Genomic DNA, 17,219 nt, shown 5'->3' on the forward strand with positions numbered 1-17,219 from the left:
ATAAATAAAATATAATGGTTTCAGCGTTTAGTAGGCCGTAGGCCTGTCGCCGATTCTTAACATCGCCGAACATTCACAGCATTTTGCGGTCTCGAACGCGCAACTCACTGCTATACAATTCTTTGCTTAACCGCCCGACCTCCATGCCGATTCTGACCAGAAACTGGCGCACAGAGCTGGGATCGAACCCGCGCCTCTCTGCTCCAATCCTGGTACTCTGAACTGTAACCACTGGGCCACCCTGCTGTAACCACTGTGTAGCTTCACACATTTTATATATTAGCAGCATTCAAAATTTTCCCCTATACCAGGAAATTGTTTATCTCTGTTATTCCAGACCCAGCCACCCAGCTGCGGTGCTTTTTCTGTCTTCCTACTGGGGACTTTTGCTTGCTGCGAGTGATCTTTTCCTCCTATATATATTGCTTGAGGTGAGCAGCTGTCACACGAGCTGCTTGATACATTGCATCGAAATGTTTTAGTGCACATCATGCTAACATTAATCATTTAATTCGTTCATAATTGTACTTCTATTATAAGGTGGGCAAAGAACATAACTTTTTCACCCGAAGACATATCCACCTTCGAGTAGTGGACGACCAGTTATAGTTCAGTTAACACACAAACCAATTAACAATTTTAATAAAATGTTTCTGGTTCAATTTTATCTTCGCTGATCATGAGCTGAACAATGGAGCATTGAGCGACCTTTTTTATTCTTTCATTACTTTATATCTTTACCCATGTTTTGTTAGCGCATTTCTCATTTATGGAAAAAATGCACTATTGTGCTCGCCATGTCCGTCTGTCTGTCAATCTGTCCGTCTGTCCGTCCGTCTGTCCGTGACCTCAAGTTTTCGTCGACGAGAAAATGCGCTCTCTGTCACTCACTGCAGTGAGTACTGAGTTATATATTTTTTTAGTTTTGTCCAGCTAATTTATTCTAAGAAAATTAATCTGTGTAATTTGTCGTGATAAAAGCAACAGGGGGCGGCCGTGCGCAATGATTTATGTGCAGGAATTATCTTGTACCGTGCACTCGTGCAGTGAATTTTTGCAGCACGCCAGCCTTCACACAGGCGAGTTCTTGCACGTGGTGTAGGTGGAGCTGGAGCGAAATAAAACTTAATTACTGATTAGGGCAGGGTACGGGAGGCAGGGTAAGTGAGGCAGGATACGCGGGCAGAGTGAGCGTACCAAATGCATTTAAGTGAAGGAGGTTTTTTGCCCCCAACCAAAACTCGATGTCGAGTTGGCCTTGAACGTGCATAACAGCTTCCATTGCACAAATTAAAAACCTTTAACATTTTAAGTGTTAGAACCTAGATGTTGAACAACTTCAGACCAAAGCTCCGGTAACTCGGTTATGCATTACACCATACTGCAGCTGATGATTCAATAAAATTCATTTATAAAGAGATCTATGAGTTCTTTGGGGTAGATGTCATTGGAGGATTTCAAAGTTTATACGCCTAAAAAAATAACAGGAATAAAGATTAGTGGCGATTCAAGGCACAAACCATTAGTAAAGTTGCTGAAGTCATGGTCGAGTAATTCAATAATCGTGCCAAAGAAGGTGGACAATCGATTGCATGCACACGTTTCTGGCAATCACGGTCAATACAATGCACTTTGATATTCGTTTATAATTCAGCCTTAAAAGCATAACCTGATCTAATCCAATCTAAAAATTTGAGAAAAACTTATAGAACCTGATCCAAATTTCCAAACTGATCTAAGCAGTGGGAATGGGACCCCTTGAAAGAAGTTTCACGGATGGCATTTTACTCTTATCGAAATTGGCTGAAGATGAACCTTTCACATGACCTCTTGCTGTTGGGAAATTATTTTGGTTAGTATTCGGTTGAACTCTAAAACTGTGGCCTAGTCCAGGTCGAAACAGAGTTGCCCACCTATATATTCATCCCTCTCATTCAGAAGAAAAGAAACATGTCACTTCCAGCTTCTCATACTGTCAACGTAACAATGATGGCCAGGTTATCATCTTGGCTCTCAGTATCACGTACAAAGAACTTTGGGCATTTGCAAGATCATGCTTAAGGGCGTCTTGTCAAATGTGAATCGAACGAACAGGTCGAACCTGTTCATTGCTCTCAAATGCCGCACAATGTGCAAAGAAATCTGCCGGGAACAATGACTCGGACAATCGATAATGCGATATCTATCCCCAATATCCCTCATTGTCCGACAAAAGGTTGGTACGTTCATCTAACTGTGAACTCGGCACTCGCAGAATGAATGACAGAAAGTCTACTGATTAGGAAGGATTTGCTGCGCAACTAGGTTCGCATCTCAATGACATAAATAACATTGAAAGAAATCTTTAGGCTTCACCAACAAGATGACTCAGCAAAGACGCTTTTAAACTGTGATATCCAAGGCTCTACACACAGGATGTCTCTAGAAGAACGTCCATGAAACATACCTCTAAAACATTTCAGGAAAAACCATGCATTTTGAGTAGACACATAGAACCCATATTTCCAAGGATACTATTTACTGCAAGCAATTTTTCCCTCAGCAGCAAGAATGACATCGTTTGATTATCTAAAGACTGTAAATCACCACGCTCTGAAGCTGATCTGCACGCTTGTAAAGAAAGGATAACTTTGAAGTTATAGTCATCGAGATAAGACTCGGGATATGGAGCCTGTAGCCTGGTAGCTAATAACAGACAGTCTTACGAACCAAATTCGTGTAATACTCTAACTGGAGGAAGTATGCGCCGAAGATACTGGTTGATATGGTTGTGTTTTTCAAAGAACTATCCCAGTTTGGTTGATGGTCAGGAAGAAGCTTTCACCCAAATCCAGACAATGTTGTGACCATCACGCTGGCATCGTATAGTAATAGTTTATGCTCCCAGACGAACATGATTCCTGGGGGCGGTGGAAAGATCTAGGGGGGGGGGGCGATGAGGAAGAAGGGTGCAATAGGGGGGCGGCAGCCCACAGTCGAAGTCAGAAGTTCGAACGTTTGTTTGACGATTTGTACACAACACGTGCAGCACTCGGCTCCCAGCGATGGGGTTTTCTACCCAGATCTGGGTTTTTTAACCTCTCCTGGGTTTCTATAGTGCTGAAACTGTTAAAACTGCTAAAAAAACATTGGATTACCTAATTGGGTTTATTTGTGAAATACATATTTTTGTTTAAAATCTTTCTTTTCGGATTGCAGCATACCAAATATCAAGAAAGAGGTGTTCGTTTCCATATGTGTCTGTGGGAGGGAGCTAGGAATTCACTGGAAAGCCAAGGGGTCACCAGCCAGCAAAAATTTCGGAACCGCTAGATAGACGTTCGTACTCAACCTAGCTGTTGACAATGAAGTTTATACGATTATCAAAGACTGTTTTGATTATAATTGTGTCTGATTACCATGCTTTTTTGACTGTTGTATGTATTACTTATTAGGCTGCAGGACATTGAGGCAGCATTGCACGTTGTTTGTGGTCACACCGGCAGTTCAGTGCTCATGTGGCTTTTAGGTTAGGTTCAGTTGAACTTTGACTAGAGTAGGTTCAGCTTTGATCACGATGCTTCTGAATGTAAAATTTTCTCACGCAGAAACGCAAAATACAGCAAATTTTGGCCTACGAAGCTCTGGATCAAACTGAACACGACTTTCATGGAAATAAGTAAGGCAGTGGACGTGTCGCATTGATAATGGCTGGAGACTATGCCTATCATACCATGCACAATGAATATCCGCAGAAGAATGACTGAAGGTTGAACAACAGATTTTCTGTCATAATCTTTAGTTATTGTTTCGTTCGCAGTGAGCAGTGGGCCAAAGCTCTTAGTGAGCTCACACGCTGGTTCAAACTCCTGATTTCAGTTCCTTCTCATTGCCAAGCATATGTTGTATGATGGGAAAGACAGGTAAACCTGCTAGTATCCTACATTTAAGAACAGACATCAGTATCTATTTTGTACGTTATGTCAACATAAAGTCCGCAAAATTTTCCTGCAATTCAGCTGCTTTGGCCCCAGATCATTGTGAGTGCATGAGTAGTATCATATGTTCATTGTGACATGGTTTAATAAACAATATAACTCAGTGCTCAGTGCAGTGAATGACAGAGACCGCATTTTCTCGTCGACGAAAACGTGAAGTCGCGGACGGACAGACAGACGGACGGACAGACGGACATGACGAGCACAATAGCGCCTTTATTCTATAAATGAGAAAATGCACTAATTAGTATGGCATAATCGAAGCTCATCTTTCAATTACCTACATCTTTAATTCAGAATATTCCAGCGCCTAAGCCAAACTGACAATCAGCTGCCACTGCAGAGATAATTTTTCAAATAACGCATCATTATAAATTCACTCATCGTACAACAATAATAAGATGAATGTCAATAAATGAATTTACGCAAATTTTATACCATAAACGGAAGAAATCTGAAAATTCCTGCAACGGGCTGAGAACGAGGGAAGCTTCCGACGATGCGACCAGTACGACTGTTGTTATCCTCGAGGCCGGAACTTTAGGTTTTGAACAAAGATGGTGTAATTTAGCCCGCAAAAAATACCTTATTTTAATTTGCAAACTCGATTAAAACCATCGCTGGTGGGGAATCCTAACTTTAAAACTATTCAACTTGTCAAAGTTACAGCGTCCCACATTACAGCAATAAAGCCCCGATTAATGAGAACAGTTTGTTTGATATTATTTGTTGCACGCAATAAAAAGCTTGTATTACCCGAAATAAAATACTTTTAAAATTATTTAATAACAAATTTTCTCCCGGTAAAAATGTTAACCTTTAAATTTATTCTGAAAGCATTCATTCACAATATGTACATTATTATTATACCACAATTTTTACAACGTATTCTAAGTAATTATAATGATTACCATAAAAATTTAATTCTCATTAGATAAAAAGGAACATAATTACAATTTAATGGAAAATTTCAGGTTATTTCTAGGACTGTTTCTATCCTTTTAATTTCTCAGTAAATGAATGCTTGAAGTAGCACCTCGAGCATCTCTGCGTATATATACCAGCTCCATACAAACGATACACTCTTGACGAAGGTTGCTGCCTCACTGAGGTTGCCGCTGTTATATATATAATTGCCGCTTAGCTGGCCAGTAAACCTTGGGCATTATTCCATCCATTCGCTCGCTCGCATTGTCCTGTGCAATTTTCCTCCATCTGCGCGAGAAACTTTATACTTTAGCGTTGTTTTCGGCATTATCCTCTAATCAGTAATAAAAAATATACAAGCCCAAAAATTATGGTCTTTATTAATTGTTCATATTCCTGAACTTGTATTGAATTTTATTTCTACCTCGTTATCAAAAATCGACTTCGCCTATGTTTAATGCAAATTTGAGGTGTGATATCAATAAGGGGTGAAAAAATGCAAAAATTATTACTGAAACTGCATAGCTTTCGATTTAAAAAAATACGTTTCGTTTCAGGAAAGACACGTTTGAGGTTTCCGCTATTTTTTCTTTCAAATTATAAAAATAGCAAGCTTGTTGTCAAATAATTCTACTTGTTCTGAACCATGCCTGCATTACAGAGCCGACTACCCAAGATACAAGTCATGGTATCCTGCCGCAGGCTTTAACGATGGGGCTTCCCTATGCGTCCGCGAGCACCTCGTTTGTGCGTAGCGTTCGCTTCTGAGCAAATATCAGAAGACTTGGTCCCATATTTACGACAGTGACTTTCAATATTCATATAAATAACTTATACGCAAAATGTACAAACAGCAACGTTATCTGCTACAGAAATATTTCCATTTCTTAGGAACCGTTTCTCGTGATACGGCGTCATACGTATATTAAAATTTCAACTTTTTTTTTGGTAAGCGTTTGATGTTCAGTCTGATGGCGTGACTTACTTACTCCGATGCACGCTCCTTCTATCTGTTACAAATCTTATACTTGGTTGATTTTTGTACCGCGGATTTTTGATCGTTGATAAGTAATTTACACTAACAAATATTATTGTAGTTTCGAATGACCTCAACGCCAATAACCTCAAAGCCATTGAACTATATTTCTCAACATCAAAGGACATCGAACTAACACACTTCCTGTACAACGCGCCAGGGAATATTACTAATGCGCTACGTCTAGTGATATATTTTATGTAGTTAAAATTTTAATGATTCGATATGTTAGATTGCTAGAATGCTCGAAATTTTAACTTAGAGGCTAATGGCTGATTTTCTTGGTTAATTTATGCTCAGAAAACTCAGACCCTCAGACTTTGTAAAAGTTTTTCCTCATGCCAGAAAATTTTCAGCTTAAAGAAAGGACCAAAGTTTTTTTAGTATGTTTGTGTTATTCTATGAGTATTCAGGAGTTTTTCTAATGTGTATATTTGTGTTATTCTAAAGAGTATTCTTGAGTTTTTATAATGCGCGTGTTTGTGTTATTCTTGAATTTTTATTATTATTTATTTGTATTCTCGACTTTTTTAATACTCACGTTTGAGTTATTGAACTGTGAATGTTTGAATTGTTTTAATGCGAATGTTTAAGTTACTTTATCAAATTTTAGTTATTTAATGAGCCTTATAGCCTTATATAGTATTTTAATGAGCAGAATTTGGTTATTTTATCGGGGATTGTTGAATAATTTGTGATAACGTGAATATTCAAAAATAAAGTTTGAATAAATTCAAATTGTTTCGTCGTTATATATTACACTCCTAATAATGAAGAGCAAACGCTGAAAATAGATTTAGGCTTTTCCAAAATTTCTCTGCCAAATTGGTTCACGCATTGAAAATGAGAGAAATGCCGTTCCCTCAATTATTATCTCTTCTAAACTTGAACAATACATTAATATAGGATATTAGTCCACTTTCTTTTCCCATCCTGCACGATTTTCTAATCACGAGAATGTTTCTAGAATCAAAGCATAGAAAATATCTAGTCTCCCGTCCTCCTTTGGAAACTTTTATTTATAAAACTGTAAAAAACAGTAAAGGAAAGTATTTCCATATATATTCGTCAAATTTCTTTCTCATACAGAAATAATGATGTTCTTGGTGCGCAACAATCCTGCCTTTCAAACGCACCACTGCATTTGTATTAAATGCGGCACATTTGAATGGAGAGGGCCTATATGAAGTCTCCTAAAGTAATCTAATTAGTTCGGGAACCGTTTTACGAACAAATCGTATAAGGCGGGATTGAAGCTCAAGATTTGATCCCTTATTCCTTGTATTTCTGAGACAAAGCCTACACCGACAACATTTTTCATCAGAGTGAGGAACATGCAAGACATTTGGTCGTTGCATAATAATTAATTTAGTAAACGCAATTCCAGAAGTGAACTGGTCAAACTCAAGTAAACTGAACGTACAGGGTACGAGGTCAATATTTTACTCTACATAATCCAATTAACCTCGTCGGCCTAAGTCAAACATTACAAATCAGCACGAGGGCATGGAATAGAAACAAGTTATCATGAACCGTCGATGGAATTAAGTCTAGGTGATCACAAGCAATTAAAACAGATGCAAAAGTAGTAAATAACAAAAACAAGGTGACTTCTTGAGAATTCTACATAAGCTATTTAATTATAGATTACAATTCTCGGAACTCTATTTACTTAGTAGAATGTTCATAGTAATTAAAATGACACTAGGTAAGTATTGGCACAAACTCTCATCAACTTACGAGCTTCAAGTCTCTAAAAAGATGAAGATAGACTTGTTGGAATCGGTTTTTTACGTCGAATTTTTTTTCTATTACAATTCCTGCGAGAACTATTGAAACAAGGATTTAAAATTGGACCTACACCATGTCACATCATAGCCCATCAGCGTCTTCACTGTCAATCCCATTCATTCTCATCTTGTTGATATTCTCATATGACCAGGCATACTTGACAAGTTGACATAGATCAGCCTGAACACTCAGCTAAAAACGGGTCACAATTCGAACAACTAACCACAACAGATCTAAAGCGAGACCTCAGTAGAAAACTGGACTAGCCCCCAGAGCGAGTCAAAAACAAATTAAAATAGCTTACAAAATTATTACTGTACCTAAGTTAAGCTCATTCACTCAAGTTAATCAATTAAATTGAATAATTACCATATCCCAATTAAAGGAGATAAAATATCGGACATTCTGTACTGTGATGCTAGCTTGGGGAAGCGGCCATCTTGACCTTCTGGTTTTAAAATTAATAAAACGAGACCAAATCAGGGGAACAAAATCAACCACAGACATTCTCGCGCAGACGACACATGTTCATTATCAAGTCCCCATTGGTCCACCAATACACGTATTTACCACATTCAGAAATTCTGAACTCAACACGAGCTCCACGTCCTAACGAATGAGATCCCCGACTAAAAAAGTGCAGGCTTCTCGAGGCGTCGGTGCTTTACCAGAAAACGTCGGCTTTCTGGTAGCACTTTCGAGTAAATTTCTGATAAAACGCTTATTCCGAGTTAATTTAGTTCTTTTTGATGCGCTTTTATTGCACATTAAAATCGTGTCATTTCAATTGGACGATAAAACCTTATCGACAGTATTCTGATCGACAAATCCGACGTCGACAAGGAACTTGTAGACTTCATGTCTGTATTTTTCAGGGTGGACAGCAAAGTTGCGACAGTGGCCTGTGTTGGAGTGCTCGAAGATGCTGAACCTAACCTGCAATTATAGTAAGCATCAATTATCTCGATTGAGAAGGTTTGAAAACCTTAAACTTGATCTAAATATGATTGCAATTGTCTGAATGTGGACACACTGAGCATCACGAGTATTGTGCAGAATGACAATATTGTAAGGTTACAACTAAACTTCGCTCTCACTTTTTGCACATACGTGACTGTTGTGCTCTCAAAGGCGAAAAGTAATAGTGAATTCTTGCCTCTCATCGACTCCATAACTGCAATATATAACCCCGGATATTTAATATTAGTATAGCACTCACCCTCCGCCCTTTTGCCCTCCACTTGTCGGCGATGGACTCGTAGGCCGAGTGCGGGCTCATGGGGTCGCTGTCTGAGAAGAGGAAGAGAGCGTCCGCGGCCACCGGGCAGTTGTACATGCGCTGCGCTGCGGCCACGTAGTGGCGAGTCATCGAGTCGTAGCACACACGCATGAACCAGCTGTACGCATGGAAAAAATATAACTCAGTACTCACTGCAGTGAGTGACAGAGAGCGCATTTTCTCGTCGACGAAAACTTGAGGTCACGGACGGACGGACAGACAGACGGACATGGCGAGCACAATAGTGCATTTTTTCTATAAATGAGAAAAAGCGCTAATAAGCCTGCTATGCGTATTGAAAAGTACGCCAGCTGTGTGCATGGAAAAGTTAGTTGCTATGCGCATTGAGGAGAAATTCAGTGGTACGTATGAAATTCAGCGTGAAAATGTGAGACCTGAACGCATGAAAAATTCGCGAAATATGATTAATTCATACCTCTGTACGGACGAAATTAGGGAGGCAGTCGTACGCATGAAAAAGTGAAATAGTTTTACGAAGGAAATATACAAGTTAGCTGAACGCATGAAGTGCTCACCGTTCGCATGCAAAAGTTGAAGCAGCTGACGGACCATGAATAAGTAAAACGGCTCGCATGATAAAATGTAAAAAAATTCAGCTTATGCTGAAGAGAAAAACTAAATTTTGATCTCATTTACTTAGGTTATTGGTGACGCACCTGAACCAAATGTGCTATGAAGAAGCATTCAAACCTAACTCATATATAAATTTAATTTCATGTATTAGAGCCTGTTTACACCTATGCCCTTTATCGGGCAAGTTAACAGCCATCATCACTTGGAAACTAAGCAATAAAATAGATAATAACTTAAATAGATGATTTATCTTAATAAAGCTTTTCGATAAATCTAAATGGCTTAAGAAAAGAGAATTTCTCAGTAAGTGGGCGAATTAAAGTAAGAGTAAACGAATTAAAACAATCGAACATGATTAATCAATTTATTTTTTCATAATAAATATATATATAATATAGCAGTTTCAGCGTTTATTAGGCCGTAGGTCTGTCGCCGATTCTCAACATTGCAGAACATCCACAGCTTGTGGCGGGCTCGGACTCGCATCTAACTGCTTCAAATTTTCTTTGCTTAACCGCCCGGCCTCCTTGCCGATTCTGACCAGAAACTGGCGCACAGAGCTGGGATCGAACCCGCACTTCTCTGCGCCAATCTTGGTACTCTGCATGAGCTGTAACCACTGGGCCACTCTTTTAACCGATGATTATTTGGATAGTATGAACAGGTAACGAAATCATGACGTGGGTTCATCACTCACTCAACGAAGAGCTTGGTGACTCTAAAGAGTCTGGGGTTGCTGGTGATGGTATGCACGTATGCGATGCTGATCTGGTCGAGATCTACTGGACTCTCGTACACATGCCCCGCCATCCTGCCGTACGCTAACGCTAGCAGCGCTGGGTCTTCGTGAACCTGTAGGCGTTAGTTTTTAGTTTTTAGTTTTTAGTTTTTAGTTTTTAGTTTTTAGTTTTTAGTTTTTAGTTTTTAGTTTTTAGTTTTTAGTTTTTAGTTTTTAACGCCCACAGCTTGTTACGGTGATAGTGAGACCTTAATGGTAGAATATCATCTGGAGGCGCCCACAGCTTGTTACGGTGATAGTGAGACCTTAATGATAGAATATCATCTGCTGGCGCCCACAGCTTGTTACGGTGATAGTGAACCCTCGATGATATAAAATTATCTGGTTACGTGCACCCACAGCTTGTTACGGTGATAGTGAGCCCTTAATGATAGAATATCATCTGGAGCGTGCGCCCACAAGCATTCCGAGTGAATCAGATCCCATATTTCGAGACCATTATTCCAAATGATGTCTGTGACATAACAGACTGAGATTGCAAAGATTCTAGATACAATATTATCTGTATTTTCTTAGCATATTAATTTTGTACTCTTGCATTACAAATAATTTTATTTACAATATACTTTTAACAAAAGTCTACATTATCCCCTATTTCGTTTATAGTCAAAATCATCTCTTCACTTGCTATCAATTGAATAACTTTAGGGAACACTAATTAAAATACCTCATATCAGCTCCGTTATAACTCCAAATCATTAATTAATTCGGCTATTCATTACTAACTAATAATTAAAATATTGCTGCACTAATTACTCGTGTTACCTTGAGTGAGACCTCGCATGAGAGGTAACCTCCTCCGCTGCAGCCAAACGACAGGTATTTCTCGTAGCCTCGCCGGTGGCGAAGGAAGTCGCAGATCTGGTCAGCTACCACCTGATGGAATTTAATATAGTATAATGTTAGGTCTTGATTAGGTTTTCTGTCTGTCTTAGAATTTTGACTTATAAAATTATTTTAATAATTTTTAGATTGTTGAACCGATTGCCGGTGGCGAAGAAAGTCGCAGATCTGGTCAGCTACCACCTGATGGAATTTAATATATTATAATGTTAGGTCTTGATTAGGTTTTATGTCTGTCTTGGAATTTTGACTTATAAAATGATTTTATTCATTTTTAGATTGTCGAACTGATGATGGAGATGGAAACTGAAACGATTTCAATGTCGATTTTGTGAATTTGATTGTTTTTTTACTTTTAAATTCCTTGTGAACTTGCGGTATATAAATTAATATATTATATATAGGGACAATCTGTGAGCATAAAATTCATCATCCCGCTTTAGGAAATTATTGAATTTATTTAGTTCAATTCATTTTTTTTTACTTTTATCCACTTATATGTTGGAGGATTTTTGGAATGGGACCTTACCAGAACTGACTAGTTATTAAACGACGAAATGGCTTTGATGTGTATAGCATTTGGAGAAGAATATGCAGGTATTTTGCACGTTTGGTTGCTTTCATATAGTGCGCCAATGAAAAGGGCCCTTTTAGCGCATTTTTTCATTTACTGAAAAAATGTACTATTGTGCTCGCCATGTCCGTCTGTCCGTCTGTCTGTCCGTCCGTGACTTCACGTTTTATGCACTATTGTGCTCGTCATGTCCGTCTGTCCATCTGTCTGTCCGTCCGTGACTTCACGTTTTCGTCGACGAGAAAATGTCACTCACTGCAGTGAGTACTACTGAGTTATATATTTTTTTATATGTTATATTTATATATATGTTATATTTTTATATGTTATATTTATTTTTATTTTTATTATATGTAGGGCGCTATTAAAATAGGCCATTTTTAGCGCATTTTCTCATTTATGGGAAAAATGCACTATTGTGCTCGCCATGTCTGTCTGTCTGTCTGTCTGTCTGTCCGTCCGTGATCTCAAGTTTTCGTCGACGAGAAAATGCGCTCTCTGTCATTCACTGCAGTGAGTACTGAGTTATATTATTAAATCTTTGCTCAGGCGATTCGTGCTAAATGAATCATCTTCAGTTTGATGTGATGCCTTAATATGTCGGAGCGATGCTGCTGGAGGTGGCTACATTGCTTGCATCACCGCATCCCATATATGGCTAATGCAGGAGCGTTGACACACGGCATTGTATCTCTTCCATTTACTTACCATATTTTTAAACTCTTCGTTTGAAGAGTTGACTTTGGAAAGGCATGTTTCAATTCTCAGTAAAATAATCACAGTGTGTATGAGATACTAACCAGAATTAAGTGCATAATGACTAAATTGTTCAAAAAGTTCAATCATTATTTATCATTGACAATATATATAAAAAATATAACTTAGTGCTCACTGCATTGAGTGACAGAGAGCGCATTTTCTCGTCGACGAAAACTTGAAGTCACGGACGAACAGACAGACGGACGGATGGACAGACAGACGGCGCCTTTTTTCAATAAATGAGAAAATGCGCTAAAAAAAGATTAATTTAAAATCGAGCTATGTATTTAATGTATTTTATTCTTGCCTGAGTCCCGGTGGCGGGCTGGAATCGATATGTGATCGCTTGACGACACTGGATCTTTTCCATTAGACATGACTATCATGCGGACATATTTTCGAAACTTATAGGGAATTATTTTTGGTATTAGATACATTTTTTACCCGATTATTTGCAATTCATTTCTTTTATCATTTGGAAATTTATGAGAATTGTCCTATTTGAGAGAATTAAAATTTACAATTAAATTTAGTTCATCCTGAAAAGATATTTCATTCAATTTTTTTAAACTCAAGAACAATATTCATCTTTTTACATTCGCCAAAACATTATCAGTTCATCTGTATATTTATCAGTTTGAAGATACAGATAAATCGACGTAGAACGATTTCCGTATTCATGTATAAATAGGCTGAGACGAAAAGTGTCTTCGGTGGGTTTAAATTACGGGCCTAAAATCTACACAAGAAACTCGATCAGTGTGAGGGTTTCGACCCATCTCGCAATGCGCTGCAAGGGCCTGACTACCCAGTGAAAATCTACGGACGAGTCAGCTTCTGATTTGGAGTACCAGAAGCTGGGGCGACTCTAAATTTTGTTAGGCTATGTGCTTGTGTGACTATAGGTTACACAAGCACGGGTCAGATGGGGTAATTAGGTTGCACAATAATGTTTTTATGGCCCTCTTATACATAACTTTCACCTATAATGCTAAAAAACTAGCCATGCGCCGAGGTGGACTGTCACACGATCAAGTCGATGTTCCATAAAATGTTACTTTTCAATTATGAACAGTATACCGAATTAAGAAAACTGCCTTGAATCTCCCTATATTTTTAGCCTAAATAGGAATTTTTACATTCTATGCGATATAATTTTTATCTGTATACACTTCAATTTAATGGTCGATGGGGGCTCTACGTCAAAAATTGAAAAACTTAACTTTTTGGGTTATTAATCTTTTTCTGTAGCAGTGAAAAAGGCGCGTCTAACGCAGCAAGCTGCTTGTATATGCGCATGCTCTAGTTTGTGCGAGAGACAATTCGTAGCTTGTAAAAAATGATCATTTTCTCACAAACTCCATACAAATTTATTTTGAAAATATCGTATTTATATAGGATTATTCGCGTTAAACTGGTCAACAACGAGTCCTGCGGCGCATGATAGTGCACTCAATGGGAGTAATAATTCATGCAAAGGCCAGAGATTACTTATCAAGCAAGTTTTTATAGCCTTTGTTTTTTAATCCTTTTCTGTTATTTCCCTCTCCTGAATTCCTGAAATTTCCATTTTACGCCGTATTAAAAAGTTATCTTCTCCATTCAAATATAACCTATAACATTGGGCGACGTATCATTAGATTCGTGAAGTAAATACCTAGCGACTATAGAAGCGACTATTATTTGTGTATTGTTTGGGTTATTCATTTTAAAACTAAAGAAAATTGGGAAAAGTGTGGAAAATAAAAAATATCCTCTAGAGAACAAAATAATCAAAGTGAAATTGGAAAAAAAAACTCTAGATTCGCTATAGATATTTGCCATACAAATCAAATGAAATGTCTCTTGTTGAAAAGCTAAGAGTTAATTGAGATTCATGTATAAAAATAACTTTTTTCCGTTTTCTATGTATTTCACGTTTCGTTCATTTTCTCAAAAAATGTATCAAGATTTTTTTTGTATAAATGTTTTACATATGTGAACAGAGTTGCTGAAAGATCGGTCAGTTAACCAAGTTAACTAAGAAATTTAGACTCCTCAGAAAGAAAATTAGACTCCTTCTAGAAGTAATCTTAAATTAAAACCCAACATCATCATCATCAAAGTTGTTTCACAAACAGTTGTTGTTCCAGTTGATGTTCGAAAGAAGTTCACTGGCCTCCGAAATATCAAACTGGAAAAAATATATTTTTGGTTGAACCGGCCTAACTGATATAATGTTCAAAATTTTTCATTGCTCGGCAATTCACACTCACCTTATTTGCCTTGATAAGTTCCAAGGAGTGAGTGAGCTTCTCGGTGGTGAAATGCTCACAGTCCGGCAGGAACGGTTGCTTGTCCACCATCTGCTAATCGAACAATAAAGCAGCTGGATTTAGTGCAATTGGCCAATTGCATACATTGTTCATCTTATGTACTGGAATTGAATTAGTGTAAGTTAGTGCAATTGCATACATTGTTCATTTTACGTACTGGCAATGAATTAGTGTAAGTTAGTGCAATGGCATGCATTGTTCATCTTATGTACTGGAAATGAATTATTGTAAGGGATGCTGGAGGGATGAGTTAAAGGGATTAGTGAACCTGTAGTAAATGAGTCCAAAGCTTGTTTGAACAGCAAAGCAGCTGGTCAATTGATTAGCAGCCCCGAGCGCTTCGTGACTCAATTGAATTGGTAAAACATTATATACTTGGGGGAATGGCTACAGCTATTTGTGAAATAAAAAAATCTATGGGTAACTTATCAAAATTAATTGCTCAATTACCAAGCACATGACACATCAAATTAAGTCATATAGGGCTCCATAATTTAATCAAGTCCATCAGGACAGTTTCTACTCTCGCCTACCAATTTTCTCAACTTCTGAGCTTGACAATAACTCATGTTCAATTGAATTGCTGCTTATCTTATAAATATTATCTTGTCGTCACGATTGTTTAAATTTTATTGGTTAACCTTATTCAAATAACTTCCCGAGTTACCGTAAATATTTCGGTTTTGTCAAGCTTAGTAATAGTCCCTGGGAATTACCTTGTCTTTGGACGAAGCATCACAGCCAAGGAATCTGATCACAGTGCGGAGGCTGAAAATTTCACACACCTGCATTTGAAAAAATTATTTTAAAACTTACAATTTTGTTAATTCAAGTGAATTAGCTTCAATTACATCGATTTAAAATAACTTTGAAAATATCATATACGACATATGATAGACGTATAGCAACGACATATCGACAAGAAATAATTTTGCTTAATTTAATGGGCCAATTTCTTCAATGCCGACACTTCTATTCTATAATATCGATACCAAAAAACAAGCATTCGAAATAAAAATTGAGGAAATCGATATAAAAAAAGTCCGAGACAGTTTGTAATGAATAAGTTTTTATATAATAAAAACTTTTTATATAATAAAATGTTTTTATATAATGAATAAATAAATGTAATGCATTTTTAGAAATATTCATTTATATTTCGTGGAAAAGCATCTCAATCCCAAAACCAGTAATTTGCATGGCACGGTTTCCGGTAAAGGTTTTCTTTCATATCAGAATGACGCTGACGTTTTCAAAGTTGGTAGAGAGATACGATCGCTCAAAAAGTTATTCTACACATTCGGTAAAGACAACGCTCGGTAAAAGATAACAAGGAAAGGTTCGGTTAAAAGCCACAATAACTTCCTATACCATAAATACAACAATTACTGGTATATGGAAATAAAAATTTCTCGTAAAAATCGCATAAAATAAATATTTGTGACACAGAAATGATATAGGTTTATTTTTTATAAAGACGTTCTCACACCTGCTGGTACAGCCACGTGAGGGCGTGGAGAAGGACGTGGAAGATGTGGTGTGTTGGGTCAGCCCAAGATGGCTTTCTTTGAACCAGAACTTCGCTTCTCTGCTTCATTGTTACGACCATCAAAAACCAAAAATATAACGCGCAGGGATTGTTAAATAAACTTAGAATTCATTGAACATGAATATTGAAATATTTTTTTAAGTCTAATGTTGCTCGGAATTATTTATATTAACGTTCTAAAATAACTTTACCTGTTCGCATGGAACAAGGAACAAGTGGATTAAAGTTTGAAACTGAAAAAATCTAAACAATTTGTCAATTAAGTCATCGACAATCTTCATAAACATTCACATGACCTGAGAATGGATTATTAAGTTGCGACTTAATTGTTTTTGATGGTCGTTTATTATAAATAATTTTGACAAAGATGATTAGTGCAGCTAACAATAAGAGGAAATCTGACGTAATAAATTAGAGAAAATATTGCTAGAATATAATGGATTCAATCATAACTTATTATTTGCATAATGGATTAATTCAAATAAAAAATTAGCCAGAATTTATAAGCCATAAACAAAATTATATTCAGTCGTATATAATCCTAAGTTAATTGAGTAATTAATGCCTATATTAATAACCATAATTTAATTGAAAACTTTTCACATGTCCACTCCATCATCAGTTTAAAACTTCATGAATACAAGTAAAATTAATAGCAATTTTTCCCAGGAACCTAAAACCTGAATAGTGAGCTCAAAGTGCGATGTTTCGTGATAACTTTAAATTAAAAATTTCTATAGAATAAGATCAATAAGCTTTGCTAAGACAAAGTTTTC

General features: G+C 37.2%; 2 protein-coding genes across 2 annotated transcripts; both read right to left on the bottom strand.

Moving 5' to 3' along the window:
* Window positions 1-6,983: 6,983 nt before the first annotated feature.
* LOC108665790 lies at window positions 6,984-11,347 on the bottom strand. Its single transcript, XM_018152593.2, has 4 exons — window positions 11,169-11,347; window positions 10,302-10,456; window positions 8,951-9,128; window positions 6,984-8,667 (listed from the first exon to the last, which is right to left on the bottom strand). Exons 2-4 carry the CDS (start codon window positions 10,412-10,414, stop codon window positions 8,515-8,517), a joined length of 444 nt encoding a protein of 147 aa, XP_018008082.2. The 5' UTR covers window positions 10,415-10,456; window positions 11,169-11,347; the 3' UTR covers window positions 6,984-8,514.
* Window positions 11,348-14,689: 3,342 nt separating this feature from the next.
* LOC125179012 lies at window positions 14,690-16,827 on the bottom strand. Its single transcript, XM_047884050.1, has 4 exons — window positions 16,384-16,827; window positions 15,611-15,679; window positions 14,835-14,924; window positions 14,690-14,752 (listed from the first exon to the last, which is right to left on the bottom strand). Exons 1-4 carry the CDS (start codon window positions 16,501-16,503, stop codon window positions 14,690-14,692), a joined length of 342 nt encoding a protein of 113 aa, XP_047740006.1. The 5' UTR covers window positions 16,504-16,827.
* Window positions 16,828-17,219: the final 392 nt, after the last annotated feature.

Source organism: Hyalella azteca, unplaced genomic scaffold, assembly GCF_000764305.2.
Source record: "Hyalella azteca isolate HAZT.00-mixed unplaced genomic scaffold, Hazt_2.0.2 contig14415, whole genome shotgun sequence".
In the NCBI taxonomy this organism is placed as follows: Eukaryota; Metazoa; Arthropoda; class Malacostraca; order Amphipoda; family Hyalellidae; genus Hyalella; species Hyalella azteca.

Excerpts from the sequence above, each read along its gene's own strand:
- LOC108665790 (XM_018152593.2), bottom strand. The coding sequence starts at position 10,414 with ATGGCGGGGCATGTGTACGAGAGTCCAGTAGATCTCGACCAGATCAGC. Across the intron at positions 9,129-10,301 it reads GTCACCAAGCTCTTCGTTGA|CTGGTTCATGCGTGTGTGCT; the intron begins GTGAGTGATGAA and ends CCATGCGTACAG. Across the intron at positions 8,668-8,950 it reads GGAGGGCAAAAGGGCGGAGG|GTTAGGTTCAGCATCTTCGA; the intron begins GTGAGTGCTATA and ends CTATAATTGCAG.
- LOC125179012 (XM_047884050.1), bottom strand. The coding sequence starts at position 16,503 with ATGGTCGTAACAATGAAGCAGAGAAGCGAAGTTCTGGTTCAAAGAAAG. Across the intron at positions 15,680-16,383 it reads TCACGTGGCTGTACCAGCAG|GTGTGTGAAATTTTCAGCCT; the intron begins GTGTGAGAACGT and ends TTTCAAATGCAG. Across the intron at positions 14,925-15,610 it reads ATGCTTCGTCCAAAGACAAG|ATGGTGGACAAGCAACCGTT; the intron begins GTAATTCCCAGG and ends TTCGATTAGCAG.